The sequence below is a fragment of the Topomyia yanbarensis genome, chromosome 3, assembly GCF_030247195.1.
Source record: "Topomyia yanbarensis strain Yona2022 chromosome 3, ASM3024719v1, whole genome shotgun sequence".
In the NCBI taxonomy this organism is placed as follows: domain Eukaryota; kingdom Metazoa; phylum Arthropoda; class Insecta; order Diptera; family Culicidae; genus Topomyia; species Topomyia yanbarensis.
The window spans coordinates 160,394,221-160,408,008 of NC_080672.1; the positions used below are offsets into that span (position 1 = coordinate 160,394,221).

The window sequence follows — 13,788 nt, forward strand, 5'->3', positions numbered from 1 at the left end:
TAGGCACTTCACCCTATCTATCTATATATATAAAAGTCAATGTTTGTATGTATATGATTTATGGACTCCCAAACGGCTTAACCGGTTGCCATCAAAATTTAAACATAGTAGGCATTTGTTCTGGAGCGTGTTTGTGTGCTATTGGTTGGGGATTATCTGCCCGCCAGATGGCGCTTCAGAACAAATTGTGTTTTCATCCTATTTCGTTAAAAGTCGCAGCAACGCGCGATGGGTATTAGCTAGTTCTATATAAAAAATACCTAACCCCTATGTTGAGTTTTTGAGATAATTTTTCAATTAGGGGGTTTTTACTCATAAAAAGGTGGAATTTTTGTAAAAATTGAATTTTTTTTATTTAAAATGAGTAAAAAAAACCCTTAATTGAAAAATTATCTCGAAAACTCAACGAAGGGGTTAGGTATTTTCTACATAAAATATGTATGCAAAACTGGAAAGAAATCGGTTAAGTAGTTTTTGAATGGCAGGTAACACCGCAAATCATGTTTTTTCCATAGACGTTATACAAAAATCTTCGTCACCGAGTCGTTTGTCGATATTTTTGCATAGAAAAATTACAGGTTGTTATTGAAATGATACACTATAATGTACGAAAGTTTTGATCAATTCGCTTCAGGCAAAGTTCTAAAATAATTCGCAAAAAGTGCTTTTTTATGCTGAAACTCTCACCCCCTCCAACCTCATTTGTCAAAAATTCCACCCAATTTAACCTCAATCTTGCACTAACGATGAATCCAAAAATGTGGTACGCCCCGTCGCGATCAGTGTTGCGAAATGAGCGAGTATCCGGCTTCCTTGAATGTGATGTGATGCGATTGTTAGCGGATACCAGCATTCTAACGCTTCAAATGTTCCCGCTAACGAGAATCGCTCGCCTGTTGAGAAGAGCTTTGGAGGAGCGTTCGCTGTTGAGATCTTTTAATTTTGCTTACTGGAAGAATATGTAATAATAAGAAAAAATACTTTTTGGTATTAGAATTAGTTTCAATATTAAATTTTTTTTTTTATTTATTTAAATCTAAATGAAATCAAGCACATTACTGCACACACATAATATTATTCAGGTAGATATACATTTTTGATGAATTTTGACGCAGTTAAGATCATCGATATTTGTTGTGTCTAGTTTCGTTCTAAAAGATGTAAGTTCGTGAACTAATTCAGAAAAGTTTATCCGGTACTCTCGATGTGGGCGCTGCAGATAAAGTTACGTTTGAAGGGTCGTAGAGCTCTAGCTCTTCGAGCTATTACTTCAATCAATATGTCGTCTGTATCGAAAAAGCTGCGTGGAATTGAACTTAGACTGTGCATTTCAGGCGCAATAATTTTTTGCATTGTGTGAGTGAATTCGATTTTACAATTCCGGTTCCTACATAATTTGCTAAGATCAATCTTCTGTGTCGATCCTGGATACTCCCAATATTTTTAGTCTTCCGTGCGAATGATCCTAAAATAAACACTGGGTATTAGGTTTGTATTAATTAACTTTGTGGAAGATGCTAAGAAAATAGGAGAATAGCTAAAAGTTATCAAAAACTAATTTTGGGGATTCTTCTATATAAAATGTTTCATAACTCGAAAACTATTGGAGTTAGATATATCATATCTTCAATATTCTCTTTTGTAGTAACATTTGCCACAGCTTAGTTGAAAACACAAATTCTTTTAATTAGTTCAGAAAATAATTTGGCTATAGGTGAATTAATCACTGAACGATGTATTCCTGTAGATGCGCTATCATAATGGTTCTCCGAAAAAACTATACTTCTGAAATCACCGGTTTAGATACTATTAATTTTAAGCACAAAAATGACGTTTTTTAAACATTGCCACGTTTCTCAAAGCCAGGCGTGTGTGAGACATAACAGACGAGCATGGTAGTAGTACCGCCTATTGAGAAGCTGCGTCGGGATAATGCGAGATAGTAGCGATTATTTGCTTTTGTCGTACTAGTTAACAAATTTGGCGGTGGCGGATTAACTTGTTATTCCGTTTATATCAGTCCTTTTCAGTGTACTACCATGAAATAGAGAATATTTTTGAATAGTTTCCGTTGCCGATAGCACAGTGCAAATTTGAATTTCATTCGATTGCAAAATTCATGCTCGTTGAACTGTAGACAACCAATCAAATTACAGCTTTTACAAAGTCATTTTTATCCTTATATATCGTAATGTATCTCTATTTATGTAATCGTACCCTCTACGGAATAGGGTTCGTCGCGGTGCGGATGTGGACGGTAAATGGATTGCCCGCACCGCAAACGCAAAAAATAATAAACCCGCACCGCTTACCGCAATCGCATTTTTTACCACACCGGTGCGGTAATGCGGTAAATGCAGTAAAATTTTTGTATTTTTAAAAATACACGGAAACGCTCTCGATCGCATAGCAACTAAATTATTAGTCGAATTTCTGAAATCGATTGGTTAAAATTTGGTACAGCTAAACGATTGTTGATTTTTCTAAACTGTCATTTTTGTTTTTGTGTCAACAATACAATGACTGAAACAACTAAAGCATCTAGCTAAAAATGCAATGCTGTCAGTTAGCAAAGACGCGCATCATCTGAATCAACTCATCGAATGAGTTGTGCCTACTAATGTTGTTGTTGATTTTAAGAATATTACGAGTGAAAATTAAAACTATGATGGTTGTTTCCATCAATTATTTTATTGATTTAATAATTCCCAACCAGTTGTAATAGGCAATGTGTTTGTTGGAAATTAAATGCGATTTGGTTGTTGTAATCAATTATTTTTTTAAATTCTGTCGGGCAAAAAGTTGTGCCAGCTAATTATTTTGTTAATTCTGGGTTGGATGTGTGATTTGGAATTATAGATATCAAATGTTTATATTATTTTTATTATTCCCTAGCAACATGATAAATAATAAAATTACTGCTAAATATACATAAATATTATAAATAATTGGTGGTCATAATGAAACGGACAAACAACTTGAATCCCATGTACATCAGGCAGTCAAAATAACGATTCATCTTGATAAATGTTTGGAAATAAATTTTCACGAGAATGTCTTATCCAATGCACATTGATGGCCTAGAATGGAAAAATAAATATTACTTCATTTTAAATGGATTAATATATGAATGTGAAATTGCCGACGCAACAACGATACATACGTACCAACATAAACATACATAAATACCTATCCACTCAAAAGATTAAACTTATACTACGGAAAAACCCCGTTCAAGGAAATTGTTCAAAGTATACAATAGGTAATAATAATAAGTTGTGCAAGGATTCTCATATTTTACCATACCTGCCATTTTTTAATGTGTTATGAATAATATTCATGATTACTAAACATCCTCCTCATCAAAATTATCTCTACGTAACCTAATCCAAAATCATCGTTGGTTAATTCATATTCTCTCATGGGAACTGCTCGGCGTGAGTTGGACACCCACGCGTGCTCCAGTCACATTCGAATTGCAAATCCAGTCTTATCGTGTTCATCTCTTACTCTATGTTAAATGGGTGATAAGACAACTTTTGTTATGCTATGATACATAATTCCCGCCTACTTAAATTCGAAATATTTTAAAGGTGTAGAACGCCATTATTAAATTCCATGTGAAGTAAACTCATTGGGTTTTTCATTAAAAAACCCCGGGGCGGTGGATTGGACTGGTGTTGCATTTTCTAGCAGAAGAACAGGCCACTAGACGTGTTTCATTCCCACTTCTGCTAGAAAGTGCAAAACTAGTGTAATCCACCAATCCAGTGTTTTTCAATGAAAAACAACTTCAGAATTCGTTGAATTTGCAATGCTTCTAGGTATTGCTGATGAATTTTTGAAAAATGTATGTTTTAATAATAATTTTTTTTCGCAAATCCTAGATGTTGCAGTATTGCTTCTAGCGCCTTACAATGGCACTAGATTGAATATTTGTCAATAAAATTCTGCTTCTATGGTATGTAGTACTCCATCAGTTGAAAGCAACGAAAACATATGCACGAGTGAATTTAAGACGCATGATGCCGACCGCGGTGCACTTCGCTTTCTACCCTATACAATACCAAACGACACCATGGACAACTTCGATAACGATTTGTATATAGAAATTATTGTCTACCAGATCTAGAATATTTATGGTTTATTAAATCTAAAATAAAATACAACAATAATCAATATATGCTCATTCCCTATTCAATCCGAGCATTAGCGACGCTAAAGCAAATGATGCATTGCTACATGTTGCCTTTTGCCAATTTGGTACATCTCTGAATCTTTATACAGACTTTCACATAGTTTTGGTTCCACTTCGTCATTGTATCGAAAATTTTCTTGTCTCACATGTTGCTGTCGGATAAGATCCGTAATTCGATTGCGTAGCTTTCCTTTCATTGTTGAAGCGATATTTTTCCTGAATGTTAACAAATATTGATATCATTGTTGATCGCCACTGCCATACTTATCTACGGCAGTGCGATGTTGTGCCATAGTCCACTAATATCTCCGGTGTTATCAGAATTGTGGATGTCAAGTGAACTCAAATAGTCCGACTTCTGTATCGGCCCGATTTGACCTCTATCATTATGAGAACTAACGTTTTCACTATAATCGCCAACATTGCCGATGCTGATAGCTCACTCCTCTAGATAACGGCCCCGTTTGTTTGTAGTCATCGCACGACTTCATCTCGTTTCGTTTGCGGATATGTAGTTATTCGAACGTTTTTTGTCTCCGGTGGATCAGTAATCACAGCAGCTGGAATAATAGACAGCGGAACTTATTATTCAATTGGTTGATTGTAATTTTATCGAGCACTTGACCTGATATCTGGATATCAGGTGAAGGCTCAATTTTTGGTTGTCAATCGATAAGCGGAGAATGTTATTTACCTCATTTGCCGATGCAATTATCATCATACCGTAACTGGGGGTTTCCGACATAATAGTATTCGCTTACTACCGTTACTTTGCAACAAATCAGCAAACCTAAATTGCGGATCCGAACGAAGTAGCTTATTTTCATAAAATCGGATGCCCTCTCGTTATGACAAGTCAATTTCGCCTTACAGTATCGCCTGTAGACAAAAACCAAATGCTTGTGTCGTCAAAACAAGAGGGCTACCTGAAAATGGCCTAATCAACATTTCCTAACAACACTCGGTGAAATATATGGGATTTTCGATTGATTGACACCGGTGTAGTGGAGTGCACTGAAACTGCACCGTTTTTGCACTTTATAGCAGAAGTGCAGAAAACTGGGTATGTTCCATTGACACTTCTGCTAGAAAGTGCAAAACCAGTGCAATCCACTACACCGGTGTCAATCAATCGAAAATCCCATTATTATGCTTCTTTGACATTTTATGAAAAGGCTTTTGAGAGACCCATGCAGCAGCACATTACAAGCGAAAGTGCTCTCCATACACAGATGTCGCTAATGATGTTTGTTTACTTTATGTATGATAATTGCCTGTTTATATTCTCTTATATGCATGTCAATGTTTGTAAGTATTTATAACTGTGTTTTTGGTATATATTCTTATGTGCAAGAGCATTTTTATGTGGTTGATTCTTAATGTTTGCTTGCATGTGGGTGTTTCAACGTGTGTGTTTATTCGTTTATTTTTTAGGTTTTTAAATATTTTTTAGCTACTGTTTTGTATATTTCAAATAGTAGATATTGGTATTTTTGCGAACTAGTTCATGATTTTAATGGCCAGTAAATATTTTAGGATCTAAGTAAATGATTATTCGTGTATGTTTGTTGCAATAAGTTTATCTACATTTTTGAATGCAAGTTTGTGTTTGTTTTACATATTTTAGATTGTATCCAATACATATTTCGATGTATATACTTTTGCATTTTTTAATTATGAGATTGTTCTATGTTTTAGTATTGTTGGCCTTAATTTTTTTCGTATTTTTGTTTATGTTAGGTTGCATGTATTTATATTATTGTCTGTTTGTATGTTTATTGGTGTGTTTTCATTTGTGTATTTTGTTTCTGATTACATAGTTTGATTATTTATATGTTTGTATGTGTCCTTTTGTGTATGCTTGAGAAAAACCCAAGTCAGCTGTGCCTTAAGTGAGTATTTTAACCAACTGCGCTTTGTCCACATATTGATTTGTGTATGTCAGATTATTTGCAACTATTTCGTTGAGCGGTTTGTTGAAATGCTTATAGATAGAAAATAAAGAGAGGAATATTTCTCTGTAATTGCACGAGGCGGTTTTCATGGAACTATATAAAGGCGCATTTCACCGGCGTCCTAGTAAACAAACACTTAAAAAATCCGCAATACATTAGAGCTGAGAAGAAGAGGAAACAACAGGCCACGCGTCACAAAATGTATTCACTATGGGGTTTGCTCTAGCTATTGACATGCTGTAGCTGTTGTCGTGTGCGAATAGGTAGAACAAAATCCATAGTGAATATGTATGTGGGTGGATCCTGTTGCTTATTCCGGGCACAGCTTAAAGAAATACGTAGTGCAAACACACCACCTTTCCATCTTGATCATTTAAGCTGCAAAATATGTTGCACAGTTTTACTACCTGTCACCTCGCATAGCCTCTCTTTCTGCCGCACATATTTTGAATGTACTGGCTGCATTTGACGTTCCATTTTTACTGTTCGCATGTCTCGTCTCAGGCTACTACTAAGCAGGCCCATTGAGCTCCTGTCGCCTTGTTTCACGAACACCACTACAGTTTCTTGGTTGAAAATGAAGTCATTTAATTTTGCCATCTTTTGATATAGTATAGAGGTGGGGAGTATTCAGATCGAAATAAAAAGAAAAGCTTTTAATTATTTTTACACACGACGAGCAAAAATTTATATGCATTCATACATACTTTAAAAACATTAAAAATTATAGATGCAACTGTCTGGTCTTTCATTTTGTATGGCTCAGAAGATTGAACATTATGAATTATATCGACTAGTATTCTTCTAATATCGTGACATTCAACTGCATTCTCGACATATTCTTGCGAAATATCCTCTCTAGTGCAACAAACAACATGTACACAGGCTCAGTAACGTAGGTTAAGGCATTTCCGAGTTTCATGACTGAATTTTGTGCGAAATTCTTCGAAAAACGAATTTGTCAGGTATTCATTCAAACTACATGTCACTCGATGTTTACACAAAATTCCTGATCGTAAAAACTTGCAGACAAAATGACTAGTAAACCTGAAACCAAACATATTTTTTTTCTTTCCGCAAGTCTTTATATTTAAAACATCGTCTTTGATATATGCTAATCAAGTTGCTGCATAGGTTTTTCATAGTATCTATTTTTGTATACACATCGTTTAAAGGATGCCAGATACCCAGATTAATCTGTTTCACAGATTCTCAATGTTCTGCACAGATTTTTAAAACTGCACAGATTTCTACAGTTTTGTGTTTTAATGCACAGACTAGCACAGATTTCTCAATTTTCTACCTCGCACTTAATATTTATAATACAAATATTAATTTTGAATCAAATTTGTACGTTTTCCTTAACACAGATTAGCAAAGGTTTTTACAAAGGATGCTCACAGGTTTCAAGAAATATGATCTGCCATCCCTGATCGTGTTTCAGCTTACAATAAAAAACTTCTCTCGGGTGAATTGTTGACAATTTTAGCCAACTTTTTAGTTTTTGAGTATCATTTGATTTTTTCAAATATTTAAAAATAGTAGAATTAAAAGAAATCAAGAAAAATGAATCAGTGTGTAAGTATACATAGAAATTGTTATTGGGTAATTCGGAACCACTCGATTTTTCATAAAATCGTTGGACTCTGACTGTCGTACATGTCCGTGGATCCGCTATTCTAAGGGTTGATTTCTTCACCCTCGTTCAACTTTTAAACCAGGTTCAACCGCACGTTTAAACCTGACTTAAGCGCTAAGCGAGGGTGAAGAATTCGGCCCTAAAACATAAATTTTGATAGCTATCTAATCTAATTCTTTGGTTTTTAGAATGGAGATACAACGTATTTCATTATTTTGCCATACTCAAATAGAAATCATTTTGACGGCAAAATCGTGATTAAAGCAACGAATAAAAGTGGAAAAGGTAATAGTTTACTTTAGGTACTTCTTCCCTTGTAAGAGGAAAATACGTTTTTCTTTTATAAATATGCTAGTTTACTGTTGTAGATTTAGGCGGAAAGAAAACATTTTAATGATTTGTTAATAAGCTTAATAATAAAGTTGTACTTACTAACCTTGATCATACAGTTATTGTGCTCTCGAAAGTAAGGTTTTGGGCGAAGCTAGTTTAATTCGGCTATGCCGCATAGCCGAGTCCAAGGATCCGAAGTGGCGAAAAGCCTGTCATTCACTCGCTTGCCTGGTAGTCAATCATAGGTGCTATCCTTAGTTCTAGTCCGACTTAGCGAACAGGCCTTCAAATAAACGTAATTTGCTATTTTCTAGTAGCATTTTTCGAGATGTTTTTTTAAGTATTTCACAAGCACCAGATTAACAAAACTTATTGTAAACACTGTAATTCAAATACGAAATAAAAATTTTAATATTTATCCTACAAGATTGAACACGTAACTGAATTTGTTTTCGATACTGCCTAAAAAGATGTATCGTTGGAATGTTTCATCTGTAGCAAATCAAACACTGGAAAACAATAATTCAATGTTGAACTTACCTTTCTATTTAACATGAACAATATCCCAATGGCTCAAACATCGGAACATCCTTGATCTCGAATGAAGTAAACTGCTATTCGATTCACTAAATACTTCTAGCACTCTTGAAATGTAAATATATTGTTGTTTTAGACATATTCGATAAAGAAATAAAATAAACTGCAACCTTCTGTCACAATAAAAGTTTTCAACTAATAATTTTGTTAATTCTATCATCCGGATTACTGTTTTACGTTTTGCTGTCTCTTTACTCGATTGAATGACGGCCCACTAAAACAACAATTCAAATCAACTGATTGATAGTTTGAAAATTAACAAAAATGTTAGTTGTATTATCTATTTTTAGTTGAAACAGCCAAGCCAAAAATCAAAAACTGCAATATTCATTTTTTGTGATTGGCGGGTTTTCCGTGTAGTGTTGAAAAATTGTTCATTTTTATAACCATATATAGTAAAATATTAAATTTTTTTATGGACAAAATATCCCAAAACTCTAACTTCCGCATTTTACAAGAAACAGATGTATTCTCATTCAAAAACTAAGATTGCTTCCTTTAAAAATGTATGAAGCGTACTTTTCTAAAGGTTACTTCAAAAGTTCTAGCATTTAATGTATTTTCCTCTAATATTTTCCCAAAGAGCCAATGACAAAAACTTCAATTGAAGCGGACGGGAGACAAACTATGTGGTATTTGGCAAAAAAGCTTCAAAAAAGCTACAAAATAGTCTTAACTGAAAAATATTAGGACTTAATTTGGTAGAAACTTATCGTAAATTTGAATGGAAGTACGCGAAAAAAAGATATGTAGCATACTTTTTGAGAACTAGTCCAATAAAATTGATTGCAGAAAAACTTACATTCAATTTACACAGCAATCAAAGAAGATAGAAATACGATGTTGATGAACGAATGATAGAATAATCATCCTAATTTGGACCCCTCCTTATTTTGGACGCTTTTCATACATTTGTATCCTTTACTGCCAATTACTCCAAATTCGATTGGTTTGATGAAGATAATTATATTCTTCGGGTTGTGTTTAAGTCCCAGCATAATTAGTTCATCTCTAATTCCTTTAAATTTATCAAAATTCACAGTTGAAAAATTGATATCGAAAACGATTCATAATTCCACGATTCCCAACAGAAATCGGGAGAAGTGATGCACTTTTAAATTGGATTGTACAAATTTATTGTTTTTGAATTATTTTGTCTTTTATAAGAAACGGTAATTACCGCAACCGCGACGAACCCAACTACGGAATTTGTTTCAAAATTTTTGAGAATATTTCCCATCAGATCGTGCAAAAATCTATTTATTCCGTTCAGTGCAATGGTAATAATTTTGAAAATCAACTTGACAACTTCAGCTGCCAAACATTTAGAAATTGCAGAAGTTTTTTTTCCGCAAAGGTTACTTTTCGGATCCAAACTATTACACGTATTTTCCTGCTTCCGTTTAATTGGACAGTCATAGTTCCAAAACATATTTGTATTATCGAACTTTTTCGGAAATCGTAATACGAAACAATGAACCCGATGAGAGGTTAGTTATTTTCCCGAATACGAAACGAAAATTTCAATTCAAATTCTTATGAGGATGGTTTAGTGGTCGCTATAAAGACCGTTTATTGTGGATATTTTTACAACTCGCCGTTTTGTTGCCTGTAACAGGGCGGCTTCATAACACATCTTGTGGCGAATGCAATTTTGAGAGCTCTTTTCGTTGGATACTGCTAACGGGTGTAGCGTTTCTTCTAGGTAATAACGAATCCGAAAAATGCTTGTGGCTACGACGATGAAATGCAAACTGGGAAATTTTTCCAATAAGTTAATACTTTCATGAAAATATTAAACAGATGCCACTGCTTCGGTGGTGGCTAACACGAATTAAAATGTATGGGAAAGATATTTCAACTTGGAATTTTGGAGAAACTATAATATTGTGTTTGTAAAATAGATATAGGCTTAAAATTGTACGGACTAATCTTTTGTCTTCTGCTGGCAGGAGTCGACCTTAGGCAGCATTACTACGAAACGCTCAAGTCTACGTTCTCATGGTAAAGTCAAGTCGGGACAAGTCTGTCTTTGCCGTGAGACAAGTTGGTAGACTTAAGCGATTTCTAGTAATGCTACCTAAGCTCAACTTCTGTCAGCTGGAGACAAAAGATTAGTACGTAAGAATTTAAGCCTATTTCAAATGACTTAACCTTCTAGTTTTCCGATCTGTATGCTTCACATCCTTGCTCTCACTTGAGTACTATGGTTCTAAATTTTCAAAATTTTCCCTACTCTGTAATCTTTAGTTAATTGATTGTCGTTAAAAAAGTTAAAAAAAATTAATAGTCAAGTCAAAATGTTTCTAATAACTTTTTTTTTCTTTCAGACTACGACCACAACTACTGCTGCTGTGAGTAAAAATATTGATTCGAGAAATAATCAATAGTAATTTTGTCGAGGCATCGAAGAATTTTGTTTTCAATTGCGTTCGTGATTCAATAACGATTTATTATCGTTACAGTTGAAACCTGGAAAATCTAACCAGCGACAATCGTTTTTTCTCTTGTTTAGTGCTAATCCATGATTTCGGAAGTAGTTGTACGAATACAGCGCACTACTTCCGATGTGATTCTATTGTTTAGAAGTAGAGAAAATACGATTTTTGCTGGTTGTATTTTCCGGTTTTCAAATGCAACCAGAATATTAACTGCTGCCATATGGCCGTTCCAAGCATATCTGTCCATATCACCTTTCATCGATTTTAACATTTCATAGCTGAACGTTATAAAATCAAACACATTTTAATGTAAATATTTAAAATCGTGAGTTTTGTTCTGAAAATAGAAAAGGTCATTTTGTCCCATCTCGAAAGTTCTTCGCATATCTGTCCCGTGAAATACAATCAACGAAACATATGTTAGATGAACGTATAAATATTGTGTTCATTAAAATAAGTTAAAAAAAAACAAAACCATGGCATAACATTCCAATGCAGAAATTGGCTTATTTTCGAAAATTTTCTAAAACTCTAGCATAAAGGATGTCATTGTAACGTTCCTACACACATTAATGTCGTTTACGGTTGGCGCTGAAATTAATTCTTTTTAAAAACTGCTACCGAATAGGTTGTTTGAAGCCAGTTTTGAAACTAGGTTCGGACTTTGACCTGAACATTGGATTGGGCTAGTCCTAAAAATTAATTAGGTCCGCAGAACACAAGACCATGGTAGTAGTGCTGCTCATTGAGAAGCTGCTTCGGTACAATTTGTTTGCCATGCGAGTTAGTAGCAAATGTGCTAGTTAACAAATTTACGTATTCTGAAAGTTTAGCAGTGGCGTATTGACTTGTTATTCCGTTTACATAAGTCCTTCTCAGGGTTCTACGATAAGTAACGAATATTTTTGAATATATTCCGATGCCGATAGCATAGTAAAAATTTGAATTGCTTTCGGCTACAAAATTTATGCTTGTTGAACTGTAGACCACCAGTCAAATCACAGCTAATGTTTACTTTTACAAAATCATACCATGGCAAGGTGTACGTGCTAGCGGCTCCTATATTGAAACGTGAGTCGTAGTCACGAACAAAGTGGCACAAAGTCATCATTTCAGAATTTGGATGGGAAAGCCTATCCCAGTTTTGAAATAATGATTTTGTGCCACTTTTTTCGTGACTATGACTAACCTTTCAATATAGGAGCCGTTTCTCAAAATTTAAATTTTTTTCAGAAGATAGTGTTTTTGAAAGTTAGTAACTTGCAGTGTACATTTCACAATGTTTGCACTAATCCATCACAAAAATGTTCACGAATCTTCTATTAGATTTCTAAGTACATAAACATAACTTACATAAATTAAGGTAATTGATTTTCGGAAATCAATAATTATCTATAGCATGATTGGCCAGTACTATGCAACTCGTGCATGCTAGTATTTTATTTTTGTTATAGCGTTTATGACGACTATGCTACGATTATAATGCTGATTTCGGTTTTCTTCTTCTTCTTCTTCTTCCAATTCTGTTTATTTTCCGTCGGCCTATTTCCGCTACGAGGCCAAATACCGACGCCAGAGAGGTGACACTCCCACTATCTGGATTGGATATCGACCCATCAACTCATGGACCGGGGACCAACGGCTTTACTTCCCTTCCGAAGGAAGGTCGTTGAGATTTTTCTCACCTCTGAAAAATCTCAACGACCTCGACTGGGATTGAACCCAGACCAACTGGGGTGGGTGGCGGTCACGCTTACCACCCAACCATCGGCGCCGTCAATTTCGTTTTTAGATCAGACTTGCTCTAGATTCGCTCGGAACTGTTACTTTTGCATGGGTATTGTAAACATTAGAGCGAACCTAGGCCTACTCGATTCTAAAACCGAAAACAGCATAATACATGGCCTGTTTGAAGTTTTGACCACTCGTTTACCCATTTCCGATAGCAGCGGAAGCATGCAGCAGAACAGGAGCAGCATGAAAAATGATCCAGCTGCAGACGATCAAAAAGTACATCGCCGCCAACTGCATGTGTGACATTTCCAGGCTGGCTGCCTTTATCCGGAAGTCTTTTAAAACGGTTGTCGAATAGGGAAAAATCACACAAACCAAGGGTACTGACGCTTCCAGCTCGTTTAAGGTGGCTATCAAAGTTAAGAAACCGGTTAGCGCACAGTGATCACCCTCCTTACAAAAGTCGGATAAAACCTCAAAAGTGCCCGAATACAATGAAAACTTTACATTGGGGTAATTTGGTAACGCTGAATTACAACATTTCAATGCGAGAATTGACTTCTTTTAGGAAAACTTCTAGAAGCATAGTGTAAGGGAGGCCTGTGCAACGTTCCTACATATACTACACTGAAATTTATTCTCTTTCAAAACTGCTAGCAATTAGGTTGTTTAAAGCCAGTTTCGATCCAAGGTTTCGGACTTTTAACCCATTATAACCCAGGGGTTTCAAAAAATGTGCCAAATGCAGCGATATCTTCAATTCCACCAAAAAATGTATCAAAGATTATGGGAAAAACAAAATCACCGCTTAAAATGGTTTTGAGAATGAAAATATCTCGTGCCAAAAATTTCGTACGCTTAAATAAAAACAACAAATTTTAAGTTGTTTGA

The 13,788-nt window shown here is 35.0% G+C and overlaps 1 protein-coding gene across 2 annotated transcripts in view; it reads left to right on the top strand.

The window, feature by feature from the left end:
• The window catches only part of LOC131689644 (chitin-binding domain protein cbd-1-like), a 44,699-nt gene that overhangs the window by 28,878 nt on the left and 2,033 nt on the right, over positions 1–13,788 (top strand). For both annotated transcript variants that reach the window (XM_058974881.1, XM_058974882.1), the window contains one exon: positions 11,053–11,076. In XM_058974881.1, the coding sequence (XP_058830864.1) occupies positions 11,053–11,076 (24 nt within the window). The remainder of the gene's footprint in view (positions 1–11,052; positions 11,077–13,788) is intronic.